Here is a 22,563-nt window from a genome sequence, read left to right on the forward strand (position 1 = left end):
TTATATATATATATATATATATATATATAGGGATGCGTTTTTCGCACCCCGGGTGTAAAACCTTATGCTTCGCCTCAAGTAAACCGCGGAAGTAAAAATTGTGAACAATACTTAAGGGTGTTCAGTTCAAACTTGTCCGACTCTCAGGTCCTTGCAATCAGGAACATGACGAAACACGAATACTGAGAGATACAGAATTAGGTCACTATAGCACTCTGGTATAGACTATTATGTGCACATAGTGTGTAGATCTACATATATATATATATATATATATATATATATATATATATATATATATATATGCCAAATAAACATCATCCGCCCTTTATTGTGCAAGTATGAATCTTCTTGTACTATTAGGATTGTCACTCTTGTCACTCAGGCATCACCCCTATCTCCCTCTGACATAAAACTTATTAAGTGTGATGGTACCAGTTTCATGCTTAGAACTTGATCTATGTGATCAGTGATCAGGCTCTGCCGTCAGTATATCATGGCTTGGATGGCGCTTCATCCAAATGGAATGGAGTTTGTTGCAGCATTGCATTATATAAAACTTGGTGCTTTGCGTGGCACCCAAATAATAACGAAGCAGAGACTACTAATAACATGAAATACAGGCGGTAGACAAACCTGATACAGTCGTGTGTGTTACGACGACTTTACCATGCTGCCGCTGTTTAAACCTTTAGCTTTGCAAGATAAAGATGATACGAATCCATCATGCTACGGAGGCAAGCAAAGAATCACGCTCCTTGATTATACACATGTGGACGGCAAATTAAATGACCACAAAAGTAAAGCCCAAAGCTAATAAGAATCGTCTGGACCACGTACGGCCGGGCTAGCTGTTTGTTTATACTTGGCTTCACAGCTGTTCGATCACTCAGGCTAAAAATTCGACTCCATGCGTGTATTAGGATATATATATATGTATTCTCATCACTCAGGCTATAGGTCGCCTCTCTCCGCCCCAAACGCGTAAACAAACAAACAAACATTGTTCGATTCGACGACGCTAAGCTAGTTACTCCATCAAACCGATCGAGGTACGTACGTCACATCGATCGCAAGCTACTACTACCTTCGTTCGAATGCAAATCTATTTAAGAGCATATGCATCTGTGATGTGTATACATACATAGGGTCAGGGCATATATATGTTGAGAATGCATGCATGCATGTATGCACATATGTGTGTGATGATGGAGGGTACTTATTAATTAATGCACGTACACCAGCTAATAATTGTTCATCCTTTAATTTATCGAAAAAAAAGTTTCATCTTCTTTCTCATTCACCTAATAAAAAAACAACTACTTTCATGCTTGTGTGTTGTTGACCTGTCCAGGCACGAGATCGATTAACTACTAATCGATGGGTTAGATAATTTGTGATCTAAACGGAACCTGCTGGTGGCCCAGATATACCAGCAGTCATTCAAGTATATTGTTGCTCAAGAGTCAAGAATCAAGACAGATGCATGTACATGTATCTATATAAACCGGCCGGCAAATCAGGAGCTGCATGCTAGTTAATTAATCCAAGCCATTCCATCATGCGAACTGAGGTAATATAAGTAATTGATTACCAGTTAGCTAGCTAGCATGCCTCTACTTTCTTTTCACCGGAATTTTTATAGCGGTATCATCACCTGGTCAAGACTTATCTGTGGCACTTTGGTAGATTCAGGCTATTGCGTTCTTACCCATGCATGGTTTGCAGTCTATATATTTTAATTTTGGTCTATTTATTTTAATTCTCTGATTTTATCGCTGCTTTTCTTTAAAAAAAAGCGGCAGAGTTTAGTCTTATTCTGTTTAAAGGAGTCAAAGGTGTCGGTTCAACTAAAGAAGACAGTTTTTTTTTCACGCAAATTTGCCCATAGGTGTTGAGTATTCTATGATTTTAACCTCTATTTTGACATCAACTATTTGAATATAATTTTGAAAAATACATCTAGATTTGCGAATATTTCTAATCTAAGCAAAGATTCACAAGCTGCACATGCTAAATTAACCATCGGTGAAAGATGGGGCAATTAGGATAAGTAGCTCGGCAGAAGTACTATGGCTATTAGGCTAGAAAAATAGTGTTGAATCGCTGACATATTCGATAGATAAGCTCAAACGAACAGGATTAGTATTACATTTTCAAACAATTTTTATATTGATATTCATCTTCTTAGAAGACAGTCCTCCTAATTAATAAATGTGGGTATTTTTAGGATTTGCTTCTATAAAATAGTCGGGCAGATCTCATGTAAATGCCCATTTCTATTAATTATTATCACACACCCTAAGGAGATCACCTCTGTTAACTTGTTAATCGATTAATAGACGCAGATTTTTTAAGATGGCCATATCTAAAATTGGTTATTAACAGATGTGAGCATTTTAAGAGTCCACCTCCATAAATTAGTTAATAGGTGTGGCACTCTTAAGATCCTCATATCTAAGAATAGTTGTATTAAAAATATTTCATAACTATTCCCTATGAATTGGATTATGAAAAATTTTGTACCAAAGTTATAGATCTCAACGTGATCTACAATGTTTTAGTTGATATTTTTTTACATTTACACTATTTAGAGTCCCGAAATTTTGTTTTAGGTTCTTATATTTTGAAACTTAAAATCTACAAAATATAAACAACTTCGGATGTTGACATTGCCTATATGAAAGGTCTACTTTTCAATACAATGTACAACTTTTTAGTTGGCGACATTTCTATTTGAAGTTGTTTAGAGCCCCAACTATATGTTTTAATTCCTTAGAAATTGAAATTTAAAATTTCCAAAGGGCCTTGAATATTTACATTGTTAATAACAAAGTTGTAGTGGTGGATCCAATCTACATGTTTGCAGTTGATATAATTTTATTTGAAGTTATTTAGAGTCACAAATATTTACTTTTTAAAATTTTTCAAACAATATTGGATGGAGACTTTGTAGTTGAATTTTTTCATAACAAACTTTTTTTGAAAAAATTATACCAAAGTAGCAGTGCTTGACAAGCTTGAAAACTTTGTAGTTGAAATATTTTTCATTTGAGATCATTCAGTTTTACAAAAATATTCAATACAAGATTATGAAATATTGATACAAAAAGATAGCATCCTATATATACTCATAAAAGAGTGTGTAGTTTAGTGTAGTGTAGTGTAGTGGCAGAAAAGTGCTATATGAGTTGAATGTCATGGTTAAAATCTTGAAAGAAACTTATTTTTTGTTCTTTCTGTACTAATTGACGCAAGCATCTAAACATACTCACTTCTATAAATGGTATTAATAGAAGTGGATATCTTATGAGGATATTAAGGCCATTCTCAATGGTGGTTTCATGACTTAGTTTCTAATACATCCATATTTTGGAAAGAGTGCACACGAGTTCCATGAGGATGAAATTAGCTCTACTCCCATGAAACTCTTATCATCTCTCTCTTTATTAAAATAGTACCACACCAGTATTAACATCCATTGAGGCTGACCTAACAAAGGTGGGCTTCTTAGGCGATCAACCTCAGAGGCAGTTGGCCTGCCCAAAAAATAATTTTGGTAGTAGTGAATGGCTTCAGCTACAAAACAAAGATAAAATTTTAAAAAAGGATAAGAGCACAATTTGCTATTAAAAGAGGGGCAAGAATGTCAATCTTCCAAATCATTATAGTACCTGCCCAAACAACTACATTCTTTTTAGTTAGGACAACCAATAATTTGGGCTGAGCATTCGGTCCAATCAAACCGATCAGTTTGGTTTCTCGGTTTATGCAAAATTTGATTACCTATAAACTAAGAACTGATTGATTACCTACAAACTAAGAACTGATTGATTACTACAATTCCTCAACACAAAGCCTTCTAGTCTTCGATTTTTTTAGTTTGGTTTTGCTCATCAACAAATGTACAGGTGTAAAATAAACAAGAATAATCACAAAAATGATGAACCCATAACAGCTTCGGAATTCCATGCCTATCCATAGCACAACATCTACCTCCTTTTTGCCATATGTAGTGCGTGGTTAGAGCCTATACTCCGTTTACTAATGAAGTGAGCGATGAGGCAGTGGGCACTACGAGCTGCAATTTGCAGTTTCTCCTCAAGTGATCTGGCTCTAGAGCAGCACTTGAGGAGTTTTTTTGGCCAAACAAGCCATAAGAAAAACAGGTTGCATATATATGTGAGGTATGAGGCACACTTGAGCTATTATTGGAAATGCTATGATGAGGGAGCTATTGTTGGGCCTTTTTGCATAAAATTTGGTCTACTTGATTATTTTGGTTAACTGACCTAGATTCAAATTAATTGAGATGCCTTGGTCTCAGTTAATTATACCACTCCTACCTATATTTACTCTATCGATATTTTTTATGTTATTACTAGTTGGAGGCCCTTAAAGAAACCCTTGTGTTATTTCTCATGAGATATGTTAGAAAAAACACAAATCCTATAAAATACCATAAATATCATAAACATCATGTCATCAATTTTCCAAACTATAATCATCATTGATAATAATAGCATTCTATTGTATGTTTTGAAACGTACCTGCCTCTGCCAATACAGAAAAAATAGTAACCTCTACATTTACATCACACACATGTGCATATATGTTAATTCGCATCTAAATAAAGTTATAAACCACATATCCCAACATAGAAAACCAGTCTAAATTTGCATCCTTATTATCCACCTCTACTATTACGCCAGATAATACATATAAAAGTCACCCCTAATTTTTCATTTAACATTTTTTACTCTTATAGAATACATAACTTAGATATTGCCATTAATTTACATCTAAAATACCCATATCTAGTATAAAAACATCCACTGAAGTTTTCCTTCAAATCTACTTTAAAATTACCAACACAGGCTTTTATAGAAAGAGGAAGTCAAACATATTTTTCCTCAAGTACCTAGTTCTATCACTATTAATATATAAATATGTAATTCAAAGTAAAAATACAAGGTATGTGCCACTATACAGACAAGTATGCATGCATGCATTAGCCATAAACATATATTTCTATCGTTTAGAAAAAGTTCCTCTTAGTGGACCGCATACCAATGACATTGAAAATTTATCTTAAATTATATAACATGATAATTAATATGTAGTTTGTTACTTTATACAATCTTATATGTTTTAATGAAACACTATGATATATCATATTTATAGTTTCATTGTACCTGTATTGCTCTGTCATTTACAAAAAAAAATATCACTACATTCAACTATAACTCTTTGATAGAGGAAACATGTAGGATCTACTTTTTTAATAAAATGCAAAACGATGATTTTTTTATAAAAGGTACTAGAGTTTTACTTAGCATGTGAACAGAAAAGTAGCAGTAAATAAAAGGTTGAAGCCAAAACATAGACTTATGATGTCACAAAAAGGGCTAAAACAAGAGCTTATATAACTTATTAAGTTAATGTTTGAACTAAATATATATTGAAGATATACAGGTGTAGTACACCTTCATATCTTCAATATATATTTAGTTGCCAATGGATCACAGAAAAGCAATATGAGAAACATATAAAAAAGTATCAGTAAACTTATAATTTTATTTTAAGCAAAGTGGTGGGAGCTCTAACTTTTAGTTAAGGTATAAGAAAATGAATAACTGGTACATTTATCTGATGGGATTATAAAGTATATGCAAATAAATGGGGCGCTGTGTTAGGAAATGCACAGTGAGACGAGAGGGAGTAAGGGTAATAAATTTAATTTTTACGTGCAAATTAAAGAATTATAAAAGATTTTGATCAGTGCATATCTCGCTCATCGAGAAGACAAAATTTTCAAAATTTGGCCAAATATATACAGTACTAATATCTATGATGTATAATAAGTATCATTAGATTAGTAGTGGAATATATATTCATAATAAATTTATTTGGAGATTCAAATATTAATATTATTTTTTCTATACTTTGTCAAATTTTAAAAGAGTTTGACTCCTCAAAAAGCGAGATGTGCACTTATTTTATGACAGAGTGAGTACTATATTTATATTTATACAATATCTCATAACATTCTTGGCCATGTTTAAACTTTTCCAAATGGGCCGCCCGGGCATGGTACGGCACTAGCACGCCGTGTCGCGGCATGCCTCAGCACGGTCCGGTAGACACGGTTCAAGAGTCATGTCGTGCCGTGCCGTACCACCGTGCCGATCACCGGGCCCAGGCACGGCCCTAAACTAGCTGAGCCGTGCCTGGCGTATCGTGCTGGCACTGTGGCCCAGCTTGCCCATGCCGGCCTGGCACTAATATTACAAAGCCACTCATTCAACTCATAATTTCACGTACATCTCTACAACTAAAAATATTTATGAAGATGACCCATCTACCACACCCATGGTGAAGCCATAACTTCCGTCTCTTTTACTATGTCATGATAGATTATCCCATCAACCCAGGCCCCACTCACCCATGCATACAAAATTGTTTTTAACAAATTTAAAAAAGTCATAACACTTAAACCGAAGATATAAATTAAATTCCAATTGCACTATTAAATTACTTATAACAAATCATTCAAAACAAGTTCACATATGGATATATTTAAATAAAATTTTATTAATGAATATTTATCTCTACAACTAAAAATTATGGAAGGACCCGTCCACAACTCCCATCCCTTTGGTGGTCTTTTTTATTGCTTGATGACACACTATCCCATCAACCTAGGCCCCACTCATCTATGCATGCAAAATTATTTTAGCGAATTAAAAGAAGTCATAACTCCTAAGTTTAGAGATATAAATTTAATTCCGACTGCACCATTAAATTTCTTATAACAAATTCTTTAAAACAAGATCACACATGGATATACTTAGATAAATTTTATTAATGAATATTTATCTTATAAAGATAAAATATTTTCTTTTATTAAGTAGAGACAATATTCTAGGTTCAACAGACAATGTTCTGTCTTTGTAAAAAATGTTATTGATTTAGAAGAATAGTATTTTGGTTTTAGGTTTATGAAACTGATATTACAATATACATAAAAATACATAAATACATGACATAGATAAAAATAATAATAAAATCTAGAGTAAAAAGCATAAGAAAAAAATAAAAACACAAAATGGAGAAAAATTTCAAATAATGTCAAAGGGTTAGTTTTCAAATATCATAAATATATTTATAGAATATTAAATTCACTAAATACACCATAGAACATCATTGAATATATTATAGAACATCACATTTATTATAGATTACATGTATACTAAGTGAACACCATAAGAAACATCATAGAACATCACATGTATACTACATAAACATAACATAACAAAACATAGAACACTAAATTTATACTACATAAATATCACATATATATAGAAAATAAAAATAAAAAATAAAATTACTAAGAAGAAAAATATAAAAACAAACATGATTAACAAATGATAAAAAGTGCATAGAGCAAATAAAATAAATGAATAATTTAAATAAGGATAGAAAAAAGATTAAAAGGAAATAAAATATAAAATAAGAATGAAGAAACATAGAAAACCTGAAAAGAAAAAGAGAAACAAATAGAAGCAAGGAAGAACAATACAAATAAAACCAAAAGAAAAAGAAAATAAAAGGTAAAATTAAAACAAGAAAAGAATAAGGAAAGGACAAAAAATAAAATAAAATCAAAAAACGAAAACTGAAAAGAAATGAAAAAGGAAAAATATAGACAGAAAAATTGAAATAACAATGAAGAAACATAAAGTATGTGGATTTTAAGACCCGTAACAACGTACGGGCATTAACCTATTAACTTCTAAGTCATCAAAATCATCACACAATGCAAGAAGAAAGTAGCAGAGCAAAAAACACAATGAAGTTGTGAAACTAAAACTAATCCCGCACATCCGCAGCTCATCCGCAGCTCATCGTTATGCGAGTGATCAAACTCGCATTCATCGTTGTCCAGGGCCATCCTTGCCGTCTCCGGTACCTCGACGGTTGCACCAATGAACAAGGGAACAGAGCAAATAGTTAGGATTAGGGATTAGGGTTAGGGTTAGGGATTAGGGTTAGGGATTAGGATTAGGGATTACCTCTGCAGGCCGGAGCGCCGGAAACGACGGGAAGGACCATGAGCACACCCTAGTACCTCAACGGAGACCGGAGCCCCGGAGGGTGCGCCGGCCGATGATGAGAACGACGGACATAAGATGGGGAGGAGTCGGGGAGGAATCGACTTTCAGGATGAAGAACAAGGGAACAAATGCAGATTGAGGGCGAGAACCACCAAATCTGATAGAGAAGAGGGAGATGAGGGCAGAGAGGAGGGGAAAGTGTCGAGATTGAGGACGGAACCCACCGGATGCGACCCCTTACCCGCCGGAGTTCTCCATGGATACGGCAAAGCAGGGGACACCGACGAGCGAGAGAGCGAGAGGGTGACGAGCGAGCTGCGAGCGGGCTGCGGGCAAGGAGCGACGAGCAAGCTGCAAACGGGTGAGGCGCGGCGCGAGGGAGAAGACTGAGAGGAGCTAGGGTTTGAAGAGGGAGAGGTCGCGGCGGCTGGCTTATATATGGCCAGCCTCGCCGCGCCCTAAATCCAACGGCTATCCTCGCTCCTCCCTCATCCAACGGCTAAGCCGTGCCGCCCGTTAAAGCGGGCCATGCCCGGGCCGGCACTACGGGCCAACTTCGCGGCTCAGGCACGTGCACGGCTGGGACGGGCTAGGGCTAGGCTAGGCCCGGGCTTTTTCGTATCGGACTCGAGTCAGCCCATTTTATGCAGCCCATTTGGAAATCTTAGCCATGTTGTTGGAATATTGGGCTAATGTATAAAGATAAACGGTTTTTTTTATATAAATCTATAGATTTCAAATTTATGAGATACACGTTACTATATGTGTTGATGTAGTAATGACCGGTGGTGAAAAAGGCTAGCTTGCTTGTCCTCAACAAAATTTGAAACGGATGGATGGAGTAGCTTCTAAGGAAATACTCTCTGTGTCTTTGAAAGCTTCAACTCCTATAATCTGTGTCAGTCAAACTTTTTTAAGTTTGACCAACTTTATAGAAAAGAGAGTATCAATAGTTATGATATAAAATTAGTATCTTACAAAAATATATTCTATGATAAATCCAAGACGATGATGGTTGCGCCCTCTGCAGCCAGGCATCCGAAACGGTCTCACATCTGTTGGCGGGATGTGTGGTCACCAGGGAGGTTTGGTTTTGGGTCCTAGTACCAGTTGGCCTACACCAGCTTATGGATACCCTCGGTGATGAAGATGTCGCTGCTTGGTGGCTGCAAAAGAGGCTGTTGCTTGATTCGGAAAAGAGGCAAGGTTTTGACGCCTTGGTCCTGCTTGTCTCTTGGGAAGTTTGGAAAGAACGGAATGTGAGGATCTTCCGAAATGAAGTATCCACGGTGGCGACCATCGCGAAGCGCATCCACGATGAAGGAAGCCTTTGGATTGAGGCCGGCTTCATCCCCTTAGCTACGGTCTGGGCGTTCTTTGACAACGCCGGTGTCGCGCAAATGAGCGCCGTATAGTACTTTTTTGTTTCTCTAGATTGTTAGTTCAGCTAATTTGATCGCTTGCCACTCGCAAACGAGTGAAGGTAGCGGACCTAACACCTTTTGTAGTTTCAAAACTCCTTTCGTCTTAATGAAACACGGGGGCAGCCCTGTTCGCGAAAAAAAAGATATTAATTTGGTACTATAAATCTTAGCTTTTTTTTAGAAATTTGGTCAAAATTTTAAAAGCTTGACTTAGGACAACTTTAGAAATTAAAGTTTTCATGGACAGAGGAAGTATAATACAGTGATCTGATCTCAAGTGATGATGGCATGGCTCCTTTATTTGTGGACTAATAACAATGCATATATACTACATGATGCATGCATGTAGGTTATCAAGGCCGATAGCATCGAGGCAGCCGCCGGACGAATTCTCGATGAACTGAAGGAGGGCAATAACAACAGCAGCAGAGGCATCACTGGAGGCAGGGAGCATGTCATCTACTTCGACGGCTGGGACGGACTGGGGGCGTCCGCTGTCCTCCGAGCCGTTGCACAGCGCCTCACCCCAGGAGCTTTGGAGGCCCAGGGTGAATTGCGGTTCGATCAGATCATCCACATCGACTGCTCCAAGTGGGAGAGCAGGAGATCGCTGCAGAGGGCTATCGCTGAGCAGCTGGACCTCCCTGCCCAGGTGATGGAGTTGTTCGACAGGCAAGATGAGGAGGACGATTTTCATGGGATCCCCAGGGGCTCTCGCACTGAGATACCACAAGTCCTGGAGGCCATGTATCAATGCATACAGAAGCTCAACCACAGGTTCTTGGTGATTCTTCACAACGGGAGCAGCCAGGAGATTGACCTGTCCACCTTTGGCTTCCCTCTGTTCGGATACTCGACCAACAAGGTCCTCTGGACATTCCAAGGGAGATTCCGGCTTAAACCCAGGATGAAGGTCGATAAGGCCATTCAGACCACTGCAAGGAAGACGGAGGTTTTCCTCTCCGCCTCACGCGATGAGAGAGATCCACAGGAGCTCTGGTCTTTCCTTGTTCATCAAGAGGTTGATGAAATCATTACTGCCGGAGGCATCATCACTCAGTCGGTTGCCGCTAAGTGTGTCTCGTATCTACTGAGGCTGTGCTGCATGCGCCATTTCTTCAGCATAGACTATGATTTGGCCACCCACAGCTGCAACTACTGGATCTGTGAAGGCATCATACAGCAAGGGCAGGGCACCGATCAAGAAGACGAAGAACAGGCTTGGAGAGTTGCTGATGCTATGCAGCATGAGATGAGACTGGATGTGCAGTATTTGCCCCTCTTTGACATGGTAATAATGCGTGGTGAGACCACCACCATGCCATCCTCCTCCAGCACTTCACCACCCTACTGGCATTTGCCAGTACCAGCCGTAGCCATTCCTAACCTAGACATGCTCCAACATTATCCTGAAAAACAAATAAGCATTCTCAAGCTCTCTCGCCGCACCATTAGCCCTTCATCACCACCCTTCCTCTACTGCCATGGCCTTAAGTTCCTATGGCTCGACCACTGTGAAGACCTAGAAGAAATCAACACAATTGAGACAACAGGGAAGGAGGAGGACATCAGCCAATGCTTCCAGAGTCTGTGGGTGCTAGACGTGCGATATACACGCTGCAAGAGGATCTTGTCTGCACGGATGCTGGGATTCATGACTCACCTCAGGGAGCTAAATGTGGTGGGAGCACAGGATTGGGACATCGGCCAGCTGCAGAGCCAACTACCTAACATCCGAAAGCTCCGAGTAACAAAGTCAACATTAGGCTGCTCGGAAAATAACTTGTTCTTGGGAATGAACAAGATGGAGCTTCTTGACTTTTCAGGGAACCATACAAAATTTTCTGGGTTGAGCACTAGCAGCAACCAGCTTGAGACTATGATCATTACTGATGGGTGTGTTGGGATACAAAAGTTCTCTTTCAAGGGATGTTCTAAGCTGAAGAATCTGTTGTTGCGTGGACTGTTTGAGGGACTTTGCATCATAGACTTGTCGGCCACAGCAGTCAAAATACTTGATCTCAGTGCCATGACAGCTCGGAGCCTGAATGAGCTCTTCTTGAATGACTGCCACAAGCTTTGTGCAATCCTGTGGCCATCACCAGAAGTCAAGAACAAAAGTTACTTCAAGAAGCTGCACATTGACACCACGGGGTCATCGGCACTCATGAAAGAGAACTCCACAGACGGTGTCACTGCCCCCAGTGTCATGACATCATCATCGGCATCATTATCTGTGGTTCATGGTGCTAGAGCACCCTCAGAATTTGATTGGTGTATCAAGCTAAAAGATGCAAGGCTCCTCAGGTCACTTGTGCCGCCCTTCAAAGAATATTTCACTACCAAATTTGTACATGTGGAGATTTACTCTTCTGCCCCTGCTTTTTCTCCTGGCAACGACGACAAAGATGTTGAGGTCACCTTTGAAGACCATCCACTTCTGCAGCCAAGTGAAGGTGACGCTCCCATGCTCACCCCATGCCCAAGTATTCCTTCTCATGATGCCCTGTCCTTCTACGCCCACATACAAGACCAGAAGCTAAGGTGCACTAAATCATTGCCGGAGGGTGAACAGACTATGACTAGTATTGTTATACCAGATATAATATGTCGCAGTACTTATATCCTGCATGTGCATGATAGCTTGTCCATCACCAATATCCCAGGCCCTGCTCCTACACTAGGTTCAACATGGCGCTATCTAGAGTGGTGCCGAGTTGAGCGGTGCCCAAAGTTGGAATATGTCTTCACCACTCCTCAGTTGCAAGGAAGAGATGATGTCTTCGTCTTTTATTTTCTACAGACATTCTGGGCATCAGAGCTCCCTAAAGCACGTTACATATGGAATTGGACCCCGTTCCAGTTTAAGGCAACATTTAATGGTTTGAAATTGCTGCACATTGACTTGTGCCCCAGGCTGATACATGTACTGCCCTTGGTTCCAATGGTGAACCAAAGTCTACGATATCTCGAGACGCTCGAGATCGTGTGGTGTGGTGATCTGAGGGAGGTCTTCCCCTTGTACACCACAGATGCCAAAAGCAAACAAGAACAACAACAATCAGCAACAACTACCATGGAGTTCAAGCATCTGAAGCGTATCCATCTGCATGAGCTTCCAAAGCTGCAGGGCATCTGTGGGCAATGGAGGATATCCGCGCCCAAGCTCGAGACTGTGAAAATCACGGGCTGCTGGAGCCTCAAGCGCCTGCCGGCCGTCAGCAAAAAGCCAAGCAAGATGGTAGAGTGTGATTGTGAGAAGGAATGGTGGGACAGGCTGCACTGGGATGGGTTGGAGGCCAATCACCACCCTTCCCTGTACAACCCAACCCACTCACGGTACTACAAGAAGACCCTGCTCAAGGGCTCCGTGCTTAGATGACTGAGGTATGTTTCTACGCATTCATGTCACAGGTGATCTCTCCCTGTAGCCAACACTTTGATTTCTCCTTAATTTGTGCCTCTATAATTCCCTCCGTAAAATTGAATGCTTCTTCCCATATTTTCTACAGCTCCTTTGCTTCCTACAGTGCTTGATTGGTTCCTCTTTTGTCAATGTAGGTGGGCAGATGGACGATGATACTCTGCTTCGCCCTCACCTGCTTGTATTTCATCCCCTGCTTTGGGTTGACTGGTTTGTATTTCTTCATGGCCCCTGTATGCTGTATCTGCACCAGCCTGCACTGTGGATTGGTTCCTCTTTGGTTTGTCAATCAGTGCCGTCATCATGCTATCTTATTGTTAGAGATATAAGATGGTGTGATACAGATTGATGTATCTCTGCTCTGAGTAGTAGAGAAATGAATAAGGGAGACCGAGAGGCCGGCTAACTGCTGCTGCTGCTTGTGCTCCTGTCTTGTGTGTTCCAGCTTGTGGTGTGATGTGGTCTCTTGTCAGGTTGCTTGAGTTTGTTCTCATGATTTTTAACACTTTTTGTTGTACTTTCACTAAACATGGATGGATGAATAAAATATTGATACTTGTGTGCTTGGTTTGTATATATAACTGCAGCACGTGTGATTCCATCTTTCACTAAATATGGTTACAATACTACTTTGAAATTTGAAGTGAAGTGTTGTAGCTACTTTGAAAATATCCAGACTGTGAAACTGTGTGCAAACAAAGACATTCACCCATATCTAGTCATTGGACATAAAACTTGGTGTAGGCTCTCTAGATGTATGTAATTAAAATTAATATGCATGATCCCAGTCTAGTTTGTTATTAATCCACGTCCCACTGATTTGTGCTGGCATTACACAACAAAGATAGTAAACAAGGCCAAGTTTTTTAGCTAAAACTTGAAAGTTTTTTTTGTGGGTCCGCTTGGACAAGGCTGGCCACCGAATAAAAGGGAGCACTCACCGCCGCTCTCGCACGCTCTCTCACCCTTTTGACCTCGTGCTCACCTTCCTCTTCCTCCTGGTGTCTCGGTGGCAGCCACGAACTACGTCGCATTTTCTGGTAAGTCGTCAAGGTCGCTAGTATGAGGCCTTGACCCCCCTTGTTTTTCCTCTCCTTTCTTCTGTGTGTTGTTCTTTGCCGTGGTTCATACAATGGCAATTGTATTCGAATGATTTGTTGCTGAGCTTTAGGGTTTGGTGTATGATGCTTGTGGATCTGGGTGGCGCACCTCTTGGTGTCATAGCCAGTCGATGAAATAGGCTAGGGTTGTAATCCTACTACTGCAAAGACTCTGTTTTTCTAGTTTCCCAGCCCTAGTTCAACCCATTTGCTTGTAGTGTCGTCATTTTTCTTCAGGTCTGGGTGGCGCACCCTGTGTGTCGCATCTGATCCTAATTTGGGGTCCATGTCTTACTGACTGATGTCCAATTTCTTGTTTATAGGCATGGCTTGTGTGGTTAGGCGTCGGTGGCTGATCAGTAGGGCTACAACCTTGGTTGTGATTAGTGCATGGTTATTTGTCAGATTTAGGCGTCTAGCCACCACCACTAGAGGGGTAAGCTATGGACCACTGAGTGCTAGGGATGAAGAACATGATGCCAATCTTAGGTTCATTTACCATAGCAATGACCGTCATCACTGCGTTGAGCTGCTTAGGATGAGGAGAGCACCCTTCTTCTAGCTATGTGATTTGCTCCGTACTAGGGCACTCCTTAGGGATAGCATACACATGACTGTTGAAGAACATGTTGTAATGTTTCTCCTACTTGTAGACCACAACCTGAGATTGAGGGTCCTCACACCTCTGTCCAGGCATTCTTTAGAAACCATCAATAAATTTTTTTCAGGAAGTGTTATATGTTGTGGAAGAATTAAGGGATGACATGATTGTGCCACCTTCCAATGTTGTCCCCCCAAAATTAACAACAGCAGGAAATGGAACCCATTCTTTAAAGTTGGAATTCCAAACTTCACCAAATTTCTTTGTTTTTATTAGGATGTCCTTGTTCATAACATTTGTTATTTATCTAAGATCGTGTGGATGCAATTGATGGAACACATGTTCTTGTAAGAGTACTAGAGAAAGGTATAGGGCAGCTTTCATCGGGAGGAAACATCCTACTACACAAAATGTACTTGCAAATGTGGATTTTGATCATAGATTCACCTAAGTTCTCGCTGGTTGGGAGGGTTCTGCTCATGATGCTAGGATATTGACTGATGCCTTAGACAGGGTGATGAGGACAAGGCCCAATCTTCCAAGAGGTAACCAGTAAGTTCGATTTGTGGAGATCTCGACGTTAGCGATCTGGCTTCAAATCAGACACGATTCAAATCTTGCAACCGTTACACCACTACTCCATTGGTTATCAACCAAGCACAACTTGATTGACCTCGCTAAGAAGGCTATTCCTACAAGCGAATCGAAGAACACAAGCAAGAAGGTATAAACACGCAATCTGAAATTGCAAATATGAATGACGCGAATATCAATGGAGGGTTCGAACCCACTGTTCTAAAGGACTAACCAACACAATGGAGGAGATCAAGAATGGGGGACCTAGATCACTGTAAAAGGATTTGTCACCACAGTTACAATGAACGATTCAGTTTTTCGATGAAAAACTAAACTCTAAATAAAACCCAAGTCTAAACAGTGGTGGCTGCATGGAATATAAAAGAGAGGCGTCTTAGGGTTGGAGGCGACTAGGTAGAGGCACCCACAACTTGGGCTTATGGCCCGACTTGATACATGGCCAAGTTGGCCCAAAATAGGTGGCGTAGCACCTTGTCGTGGTCACACAGATTAACCCATAGATGATCTGGATCTGGGACTAGATCTAAAACGACGGCGTCATCATCCCCTTTCCAACGAGTCCAAGATCAGCCCGTTTCAATGTCATATGAAGAAGTTATGATCGAAACACTGACGATGTGTCTGCTGAATCCGAGAGTAACGTAGAAGTGAGTTGGAGATGAATTGCAACTTGAGAAAGACAATGGTGTTGACGTGTCCAGCGTGGCGATGTCCTCATCACAGGGAAGATGGTCTTAGGGTGCCTCCAAGTAGAAAACAAGTACATCTGTATGATAGTCATGGTCCATTGGGTTCTTCTTCTCAGATCTAATTGTGCTCCTATGTCATTCTGTTTAGGGAAGTTTTACTTTTACCTAGTTGATGCTGGGTATGTTGTGAAGCCTAGGTTCCTACCATCATAGAGGGCCACATGATACCATCTTAAAGAGTTTGGTGTTAGAAGCCCTTCAGGATAACTCAGACATTCATCCCTCAGGATAACTATTGAGAGGGCATTTGGGGCTCTAAAAAATAGGTTCAGGATACTCTACAAACAAGCCATTCTATCCTTACAAAACTCAAGTCAAGCTGATTTTAGCCTGTTGTATCCTCCATAATTGAATATTTAGGTTTGGTCAAGATGAAGTTATCTCTCTTGAGCAAGAATGGGAAGCCAATCCTATTAATCAGCATGGATCCCATGACAATGTTCTTGACAACAACTCTTGGGCTGCAAAAGAGATGAGTGGGCTCAACAAATGTGGCAGGCATGGGAACCATAATTAGAGGGTGTTTAAGCAGCAGTAGGTCCAGATAACCCTATGTGCTTGAGTATGTAAGCCTGAGACCATTCCCTAAGGCAATGATGCCTCTATTTTCTTCATTTCCTCTTTGTAATCTGAACAATGATTTGCTACTTGGTTTGTAATATGTCTGATATCATTTATTTTTTGTTCAAGTGTGTGTCATAATTAGAACCATAATTCCTTTTTTGTTGAAAAGTGTTCCATAATATGTATATATGTCTTAGCTATTGCTGGTATGGATGGTTTTAATATTTTTGGGCAAGATGTGCCAAATCCTCATGTTGAAGAGGTGCAAGTGGTCCTTCCTCGACATGAAGCAAATGGAGCTGCACCCAGACTCAACTGGACAACAGATGTCTGCAAGGATGCTTGAGAAGTTCTCAACGTTGGTGGTAGAAGGGGTAAGGACTGACAAGGGGTTCAAGGATTGTCACTGCAATGGAATTGCCAAAGATTTGCAAGCATTCATGGGTGCACCAGTGACTGCATCACAAGTCTAGAACCACCTACGCAAATGGCATACCAATGCAAGCTTAAGGAACTCAATGGTGCAGGTTGGGATGAAGATCTGTGCATGATCACCTTGGATCTAGATCACTACAATGGACATGTCAAGGTAATTTTCAGTGCACTATCTGCTGAAACATATTGCATTTTGTTTTGTAATCATCCAATGTTGATTAATTGTTCAATTATTTGTGTAGGATCACCCAAAGGATGTAGAGTTTTTTAATGTGCCAGTTATGAACTACCACTACATGCATATAGTGTTTGGTGTTGGTGTTGCTATAGGAAAGTTTGGTATGGATTCCAATGAGCCACTTGGACACTCAGTGGAACATAAGACCATTGACCTAGAGAACATGACAACGGAACCATGCAAAGAGGTTGGGCCAACAAACAAGAGGGGCAAGCATGTGGAGAATTGGGGAAAGGTAGAAGACACCCAGGGGCAAGAGGAGGAGGGGCCTCAATGAGGATGATGTTGCCCAACTTAGTGGAATGACAAGATATGTGGTTGGTCTCAATGCTGCAACCAGTGAAGGCAATCATGCTGAGGCTGCTCTAGGAATATATGAGGCAGTGATTGGTTGCTCAAACTATGCTAGGTCTGACTTAATGGTTTGTTTGAACTACCTGATGGACCACAAGGGTACTGCACAGTGTTTGTGGGCATGAAGGAAGAGGACAAGGACCTGTGGATGGAGACCCATCTGGCTAAGATCAGAGGCTAGATGGTCTTCCAGTGATGAAACAACAAAGATCAACGGTAGATGTGGAAAAGCCATCCATATGTCCTAGTTGTGTAGCTACTTAACCCATTTTAGAGATGAAACATATATTGTAATGATTTATGCCTATTGTCTAGAGGGTATTGTGGTAGGATTGAACTAAATAGGTTGTTAGTCTTCTATCATAGTGGGCTGCTGCATTCAGCATTGAACTTATGATTGTTATGGCTTTGTCTTTGATTGTTGCAATCAATGTTTCATGTACACCTGGTAATGTTTTAGTGAATTATGTGTGCCATTACTAATTATGTTCTGTTTAGGGAAATGAAGGTGTATGTTGTTTTCAAGGAGAAGTTTCCATGGGTTTACAAAATCTGGATGGAAGCTAGTGCCCAAGTCACTAGTTACCTAGACAACATTCACTGCAGTTTCCCAACAAAAGAGGAAGGTGAACAGGCAATTGCCTAGTACCAGGCCTCACTGAAGAAGAAAGGAGACCAAGCAATTAGTGTCAAAGCAATAGAAGGAGCAGGTTCTAGGAACGAGGGAACGAATCTAAAGGATGCACTACTTGTTGTCCTAGTAATGCTAGTTGTGTTCCAAGCATACCTCTTGTATAAGTTATGAGGTTGGTTTGTGGGAATTGTGCTTTGTTTTTACATGAGAACCATTAGCATTTGTTAACTTGGTTTATTCATGAGAACCATTAACAGTTGTGAGACTCATGCAAATCACTGTGTTCAGCATGGTAAATCAATGAGTTCAAATGCAAGTACCATGTTGTAGTTTTTTAACTGAACAAAATGTGGCCTTCTACTACCAATTCAGCACAAAAGCAATGCAACACTCTTCCATAATCACATAACAATTTGAAATAGGAACAACACTGATGAGGACATCAACACCAGCGATACATCCTCTCCGACACAACCTATAGCTGGTCATCTTACTCGTGCTCGTGTTCGTCAACTTAATAATCAAGTGAGTTCCTTGATAAGCTCGTGTCTATCTTGTTTAGACAATGGAAACGCGTGCACTCTTGTTTTGATTAGGAACCAAGGAGAAGACCGAAAGGGAGAAGGACTCACGCTCGCTGGATTCGGACAGCAGCAAAGCGCCAACTGGTGACCGTTACCACGGTTGCATACGGATTCGGATTCAGACGCTTCAGGACTTGTTGGAAAGCTTATCAAGTCTACTTTCATATGAATCAAGTCCCACGTCAATACCTGTTCGGCAGCAGCGGCAATGATCTAATTACCGTCGATAGGTCTTGCTGTCCAGGGTGCTGCGTCACCTCATTTTGGGCTGATGGCCCATGTATCAAGTTGGGTCCATTAGAGACGCGTCCTAGGGTTGGAGGACGACCCCAACACCTGTTTGGTCATCAATCCATCTACTTATATCCCTCTAGAGTCGCCATGGTCGTTGGGTTTTGTTTAGATCAAGTTTAGCCTTCGCTACTTGCTTGTAGGCGCGCGTGCAGGATCAGCCGCCCGTCTCCTTGTCTTCGGAACCCCATTGTTGATTCAGATTCAGTTTGAAACCTTCAATTCATCTTGCAAATTCAGTGCTTATTTTCTCGTTCTTGCTAGTTCTTCGATTGCAGGACGGGAGCCCTAGGGGCTGGTTGTCGCGCTCCACAAGATCGTGACCGCTATTGGACGTGGTGTATCGGTTGCTAAGGCGCGGTCTCGAGGGCTGTAGTCAGGCCGTGAACGTCATCTCCATCCACCAATGAAGTTATCCCCGTCTCTCATCAAAAGATCGGGCAAAAACCCTAGCGGGTTCGCATCAAACACATTGACATCAATGACGTAGAGACATAACTTAACATCTAAACCCATCCATTCAGTGATTACCATTCATAGGTTTGCATCACAAAGCCAACTACAAGATGGCATCCATAACCAAGTTTTTGAGACCATGAGGTAGATGACTTTCATAGGAGTTTTAGGGAGACAACTTTTTACGTCGGCACCATTCATTTCAGCTGAAATGGGCTCTGATCAAAAGAACATATGACAACAAGATCTAGCCAGTTCACCACAAACACGCTACCCCATCAGTTCTTGAAGATGAGGGCCATGATTAGGAACACCACCACTCCAATCAGATAATAGATGAGGTACAACAGCTTGCACTTATTAATAGCAGCGATGGCAGCCTTGCGGTGATAAGACTCATAGATGCACTCACAACACGCTTGGTGTGGTTCACCTCCTCGTAAATCTCCACCCTTGCATTGTTGGCCAGATCGTTGCAGCGGATTCATCAATCAGTGTCTCATTAGCTATGGCCTCACACCACCTAGTGGTCTTAATCTCCTTCCATAATTCCTTCAGGCAATCCTGAACCCTCTCAAGTCATGGCTCATCCTGCCATTCGACAAACTGGCACTGGTGGTCCTCTTCCTGCTTCAACGAAATGCAGTATCAGTAACCGGATTGACTTAATATATCAAAGGCATATGAACAATCTGAAAACCAATGAACTTTAGTACATAGACCTTCAGTGTGAAGCCAAAGAAGTGTCTACCGCTGTGCTTCCCACCCTAGCACCTCTTGAGAATGGCATGGCGGCCATGCTTGCATTTGCAAAGGTGCACTATACCCATCCCTGCCTAATCTGTCTTGATGACTCCATCAGGGACAACGGAGTCGCTCTGCTAAAACGAAGAACAGTGTGGAAACCACAACTTGTACCTAGACAATAACCAATGCACCAATGTAATTTATCAAACCTAGGGTTTGCATTGAACTAATCTGGCACAAAATAGACCCTAATCCGAATGCACTCAACCAAAAATCATGATTAATCGAGCCATTTACCATTACATAATACAAGACTTCTTCAAATTGCAGTGAAACCTTACCCTACGGTGTACACGACGGAGCATGGACATCGATTCTTTACCTCAAATGTGGTGTTGTCCTCGCTACCGCGGTCGCTAGAAGAGTCACTGGAGTTGACACGGCTGCTGCTCACCGAACGAGTGCGTGATGGCAATCCAAAGCCGTGGGAGTGGACACATGTCGCCGGGTTTGAGAGGCACGTGCACCACTCACCGCCAGGGCAAGGCGAAACGGGAATTGGACCCCATTCTAGTTTAAGGAAACATTTAATGGTTTGAAATTGCTGCACATTGACTTGTGCCCTAGAGTGATACGTACTGCTCTTGGTTCCAATGGTGAACCAAAGTCTACGCTATCTCAAGACACTCGAGATCGTGTGGTGTGGCCGTAATATTCATTTAGTAGCCGTAATATTTTTATTTTAATCTCTACTATAATTCACCTACCAAAAGTATGCTTGGTCCACCAAAAAAACACCCCCGCTAAGGGGCTAAACCATTGTATACACAGGAAAATGCACACATGATTTTGTCTCTATCAAAAATCAACGTCTTAGAATCAACTAGGACCAAATTAGTTATCCATTCAGGAGTGCAAGGCCTTATTCTTCAATGAAGTTTGACTAGTCTCCCTAAGGGTCAAGCAAAATCTAATGCCTGATTTTGATTAATGGTTGCAAAGTTTGTAGTTAACTTGACCCATTGTTGTAATCTTATTCTTTTTGTATTTTTTGTTTCCTTTTTTGTTTCTTGATCTACTGCAGTTTCTGGTTCTTTTGTAAACTCTAGACTACTGTCTGCCCTTTTACAATAAATTTTACTGTAGGGGCGCAAGCCCCTCCGGATCCTTCAAAAAAACCAGGATCAAATCCAATGACGGTAGATAAAAATTTAAAGCCTGCATCAAACTCTCGCCCTCTCGCGCTCCTTCTCCCTCACGCCACCCCTCAGGTGGCCGCCCCTCATGATCGACCCACCCCGCAGGATGCTCCTCATTATCGACAAAACACTAGCCGAAGCTGCTTCCCATGCAGGAACCGCGACATCAGCGTCAGTGCCCATGCAGGAACCGTGGCAACATCTGTTTTTTTATGAACCGCTGAGGGAGCACATTGTTGACGGTCCTTAAGTATCAAATTTAATTATCAAATAAACAAAGAAAAGGATCCAAATGAAATCAACATCCAGATTTAGGGTTTTATCTGACAGAATTCCACGAGTTTTGGAGTTTGTCTATTTCTGCAGGGGGTTATCAGGAAATACGGAAGAAAGGCCCACACGTCGGGATTACATAGAGATATTAACGTACCGCACATTTATCTTACATCTATAAGACACCAGAAGCCACGGGAACGAAGCAGAGGCAGAACAGAGCCTGGCCCAGGGCGCCCGCCCCCCTTTGGAGTCCAATCAAGACTCTCTTTCGGGATTACGCTCCACCGACCTAAAGGATCAAGGATAACCGTTCAATCAATGTCGGTTTGATCCGACGGCTCATATTCACTTGGAGGGACTATAAAACCAGACCCCCTAGCCCCTGGAGGAGAGGAGCTCTCAACCCTAATTCATTATTCATCAAGGGAGAAGAAGCCTCTGATCAAGCCTAGAGCCACCACATCAATTAGATATCTAGATTAGCATAGCTACATAGGATTAAAACTAGAAGGAGTCAATCTTCGATTGGTTTTCGGATCTGTCAAGAGGATTCTTGGCAATTCTCTATTGTTCTTCAATTGTTCATCTTTGTTCTTCAATATTATGAATATGACTTTGTTCTACTTCAATATATTGATTATGACTTTGCTCTACTTGTTTATATTCACAATTATATTGTTCTTAGTTTATCATAGTTATATACTTGACTTAGTTAGATTGGAATTATACACATGTTTAGGATCGTATAGCGTTTATCCATTGGATCCATGGGT

The 22,563-nt window shown here is 40.9% G+C and overlaps 1 protein-coding gene across 1 annotated transcript; it reads left to right on the forward strand.

Annotated features, from left to right (window-relative positions):
• LOC8080235 lies at positions 928 to 13,537 on the forward strand. The gene is made up of 4 exons (XM_021462854.1): positions 928 to 1,052; positions 1,355 to 1,573; positions 9,891 to 12,928; positions 13,103 to 13,537. Exons 2-3 carry the CDS (start codon positions 1,562 to 1,564, stop codon positions 12,921 to 12,923), a joined length of 3,045 nt encoding a protein of 1,014 aa, XP_021318529.1. The 5' UTR covers positions 928 to 1,052; positions 1,355 to 1,561; the 3' UTR covers positions 12,924 to 12,928; positions 13,103 to 13,537.

The sequence above is a fragment of the Sorghum bicolor genome, chromosome 6, assembly GCF_000003195.3.
Source record: "Sorghum bicolor cultivar BTx623 chromosome 6, Sorghum_bicolor_NCBIv3, whole genome shotgun sequence".
Classification (NCBI taxonomy): Eukaryota; Viridiplantae; Streptophyta; class Magnoliopsida; order Poales; family Poaceae; genus Sorghum; species Sorghum bicolor.